At 41.1% G+C, this 4,638-nt stretch overlaps 1 protein-coding gene across 2 annotated transcripts in view; it reads left to right on the forward strand.

The window, feature by feature from the left end:
- Positions 1–132: 132 nt before the first annotated feature.
- THOC2 (THO complex 2) overlaps positions 133–4,638 on the forward strand; it is an 83,477-nt gene continuing 78,971 nt past the window's right edge. For both annotated transcript variants that reach the window (XM_019521575.1, XM_019521576.1), the window contains exon 1: positions 133–242. In XM_019521575.1, coding sequence (XP_019377120.1) covers positions 175–242 — 68 coding nt within the window. In that variant the 5' untranslated portion in view covers positions 133–174. The remainder of the gene's footprint in view (positions 243–4,638) is intronic.

Raw genomic sequence — 4,638 nt, forward strand, 5'->3', positions numbered from 1 at the left:
CCCCCCCCCCCCCCCGGCGAGTGCGGGTCTCGAACCACTGTCCCCCTGCACCGGCGGGGAGGAGGGAGCGGCGGCTCCCGGCGTGCCCCGCGCAAGCTTCCCGGCGTGCCCCGCGGCCGGCCTCTGACCCCGGCCGTCGCTGCCCATCCGGGCTCTCGGCGCCACACGGGGAAGATGGCGGCGGCGGCGGCGCTCCCTGCCGACTGGATAAAGAACTGGGAGAAGGCGGGCAAGAGCGAGTTGTGAGTGCGGGCCGCTGCCTCCCCTGCGCGGCCGGGCTCCCCGGCTCCTCTCCGCCCCTCCCCGGCAGCGGCCTCTGTCCTTGTGCCGGGGCCGGCGGGGCTGTGCGGGGCGGAGGCGCCCGGATATCGCAGCTGCGTTTCATTGTGTTTCTGAGCAGCCCCTTGGTGTCACCACCCGGACCAGATGCTCGCGGCTAAATGCGCGCGACTCTTTTTAGGAAGCCCCTTGCCCCCCCTACTCTCCCGGCTTGGTTCGCTGCCCGCCCCCGCCTGACCCCCAGGTGAGGGGAAGGGGGGGCGGCCGGCTAGCCCTGCCTCCATTTTGGAGGGGGGAGGAGTAGCCTGATTGTCAGGTCCCTGCATTGTGGAAGCCCTGGTCCCGTCCAAACTTTTTTTGTTTTTTGTTTTGGTGAGACCAAAAAACTAGATGAGGGAGAAATGGTAGTGGGACGGAGGTCTCTGGGAGCACTCGGAGTCTAAAGAGACGCTGAAGTTCAAATTACTTTTTAACTTCCCCTGTCTGGGATTGCGTCTTGACAGCTGAATTCATAATCAGATTGAGCCAGATTATGTCTTGGAGTAGATAGGCGTGGGGCCCTTTTGTTACACTTCACTTAGGTTCTGCTGTCCGGGGAGGAGAAAAGTGGAACAGAGAGATGCTTATGAATGGATATAGCCCACCCGGTTGCATAAAAAGTGTAGATGTAGATATACTTACACTTTAAATCAGCTGTTCCCAAAGTCTGACAGCACACCACCAATTTAAAACAATACAACCTTATGTACCACCCAGCAAATTTTTCAGTTCGACATTAAGTACCACGAGCAAAGTTTTGTCGTATATCTATAAAATACATATTATAATATAATCATAGTACGTCTTAATGCCTACCATACTGATAAAAATGCATGTTATAATATAAAGTACTTATAGTACATCTCTTAATGCATACCATATATAAAAAAATGCACGTTATAATATGAAGTAATTATAATCCATCTGTTAACACGTACTGCTGACGGGTTGTCTGCATACGTACCACACATGGGGAACTGCTGCTTTAAGTCATCCATTTGAGTTAGGGGCTGTTTCATATGACTGGATATTGAACTAACTGACTTGATGTGATCATATCTTAACGTTATAATTATCTTAAGATTGTGCATCAGTTGAATTTTCCGCAGTTGCTGTTGAAGAGATCAGGTTAGCCCGGCCTTTGCCTACTGAAGAGCTCAAATTGTAGGCTATTTGTTTAACCCACACTAGTTTGTCTTAACTTTTTAGAATTTACTCTTACCTAACCCTTGCTACTTGCAAATAACATGTATACAAGATTTTGGTCCGTTCACAATGATTTACCAGTTTAACTGGGACAGCGTTTAAACTGTGTTTAAATTTTGTTTGGCAACTGTATTTAAAAAAGATGCCTTGAACTGAAAGTGATCTCTCTGATTATCTGTGTGCTTGGGTAATTGGGTTGTACAACATAGTTTCATCCAGTGTTAAACATTTGCGTAAAACGTTTTTTAAAGTGAAAAAAGACAATCAAATATTTGTGAAGATTCAATGAACAATGAAAAAGTCTGGCTTTGTTTAAAGTCTTTACCAAGTGATTTCACGAGCTGCTGTTGTTTTGAAACACTGATTTACCATCTCTGCTAACCAGAAAATTAATTATTGAATGTGTTGACACTCCAAAATAAAATAATACTAGAGTTGAAGGATTAGTAACTCAATCAATTTTCCAACTGTAGTTCTATTTTATTTCTATTTGAAGACATGATTTCAGCTTTAAAAGAACTTGCAGCCTAAATGTAAGGCTCCTGAATTGCACTGCACTGCTTTTGCTCTCTGTTCAGTTAAAAGTTTGCTTGTAAAGCGTAGATGACGTGAAATTTTGAGAGTCAATATGATGGTTCAAAGCATTTGGGAACCACTGACTGAATTAAATTAAATTGTTTAACAGTAGGAAAGAGAGGGAGGTATAACAAGGATTAACCTTACAATTCTAGCAGGTAAAGTTAAGTGAGAGATGTTCAGTTTATTTTTTTAAAAGAGGAGACTTTTAGTTTCCAAACAATTTGGAATTCTGTATTTAAAGATGGTGAGACCTCTCTCAACAAATGCAAAATATCAGCTTTTACTTAACAAAAAAACCAGAAATGATCAAGATGACCAAGAGTTAGTTGGTCAACAGGAAGAAAAGCTGAGGGTAGACAGGACAATTTTAATTGCTTGTCTGTAGGGTAGCATATGAAGTCTGACAAAATCAGTTTGAAATGGTATTTTAGCTAAGTTATTAGTTATCTAAATATGTTACTTCATATGCTGTAAATTGGTGACCTTAAGAATTGCCAAACTGAAGCAGGTTGAACAGTTTGTCTTGCCTAGTGTTTTGACTGTGATCACATCTTGTTGATTCTGTCCCTGTGCTTGCTTTCCATAACATCCAGTAAGGAGGTAGCAATCAGTTAGTTACTCTTCGAAACTGAGGGGCGGTTGGTGCTTTCTTATATATAACATTGAATAAAAAGGTAGGGATCTGTTATGCTCTAGATCTAGAACTTATAGGTTGATGGCTCTTATAACATTATCTGAGCTTCTACAGCTACAAAAACTTTTGTTTTTAACTTGTTTTGGTAAGCAAAAATGACAAATGTGACAATGGAGCAGTCTGATACGCTCCAAAATGCAGCACCTGTAAACTGTTTAAAACTATCTATTCGCCTATAAATTTTGTATATTTTAAAGAAAAGTAGTATTAACTTTAGCACTGATGTCAGGTAACTGATGATAACAATTCTGGACATATCTGTGGATTGTCGCTATTTAGCACAATATCACATGGAGTAGTCTGAGTGGTCACAGGCAGCCATGTTTAAAATTATTATTTAGAGTAGTAAAAAAAAAAAAAGTAAGCTTTCTGACATGTAATAGTTATGTCCTCTTTACATTTTCTATGCTGTTTGGCTCAGTCCGTCTCTGGTAGTTTTCCTGTTGTGCTGACCAATATTGTCTCCTTGAACTTTACCATCTGTATGTGTATCTTGTCTTTAAATTGTGAGCTCATTGGCTTAGAGACTGTTTTTTTGCTGCTCTGTGTCTGTACAGCACCTAGCACAGTGATGTATCCTGCTCTGTAACTAGGACTTCTGGACATGACTGAAACAATAAATATGAATAATGGCATCTTGATTTGTTTTCTGATAGGTTACAATGTATCCTGCTCTTTCAGCGTAGCTTTGATCAGCCTTCATTGGCCAGCAGCTTATGCCTTATGTTTATCTTCAAAATAAACTAAAATAATTTATCAACCCTTTGAGTCCAGTGTTTGAGAATCCATCCTGCAGACACCTTAAGCTTGTCTGTGACCACTCACAGGAAGAGTATGAATAGTCTTGGTTAGTGCTTTATGCACAGCACTAAGGGTCAGAAAAACAAGGGTCTGGTCCCAGCTCTGCCATTCCGCATGGAAGAGCTGTGCTGTTACTGTGTTAACAAAAGGACTGCCCGCATCACTAAAGTTAGATATCTTTGTAGGTTTAGGACCTTTCTATTGATTATTTCCATATACAATTTTTATTCACGGTAGGCAGGCGTGTTTTTCAGTGGATAGGACGTTGTGTTTTGTGCTAAGAGGTCTGAGTCCAATTGCTGCCTCTGTAGCCTTCACTTCTGTTCTTCATGTTTGCCTGTAACATGGAGATAACAGTTCTCTGTAAAAGACTTGAGATCTGTAGATAGAAAGTTATTTATAAGGGCTGCTTACAGCTTCTTACAGAGTTCACGGTTCTGTCTGTGTTCATGGTATCATTAAAGAGGCTACCCTATCCCTTAGTATTGTTCATCAGGGAGTCTGTGGGTTTTATTTTTTTGAAATTACTGAGCCTTCTGATTTTTAATTTAAATTCAAAATGTATATTACAGTTTTAAGACCTGTTGCAGACGAATGAACACATGCTTTAGTGGAAGGAAAGCATGGATAGACTTTAGATTCGTTCAGCGCAATACAAAAATTATAAAAAGTTCCTAAGGGTGTTTAATATTTGTGTGCACTGGTTGGAGGCAGGACTGGTAAATTGAAGTGAGGCCTATTTTCCTTTCAAAGCATTAAAAAAAAAAAAATTAAAATACTTGGATTTTTATTCCAAAAGTCTTGGCTTTACTCCCTTCAATATTTACTTAAATTTTGTTACATAAAAACACAAGGTTAAAATTGACCTAGTTGGAGAAAACTTTAGGGTTTGAGAATTAAAAAAGATGGTTTATTCCACCTTCCCCCACCCTCACGCACACCTTTTATCTCCTATAAACCTTACATCTCTTTCACACGACATATGTAATATGTTCTTGCAATACAGCTCTTTGGTATAGGTGTATTGGGGGGGGGATTTT

The sequence above is a fragment of the Gavialis gangeticus genome, unplaced genomic scaffold (genome assembly GCF_001723915.1).
Source record: "Gavialis gangeticus isolate Ggan-Ray unplaced genomic scaffold, GavGan_comp1, whole genome shotgun sequence".
Taxonomy (NCBI): Eukaryota; Metazoa; Chordata; order Crocodylia; family Gavialidae; genus Gavialis; species Gavialis gangeticus.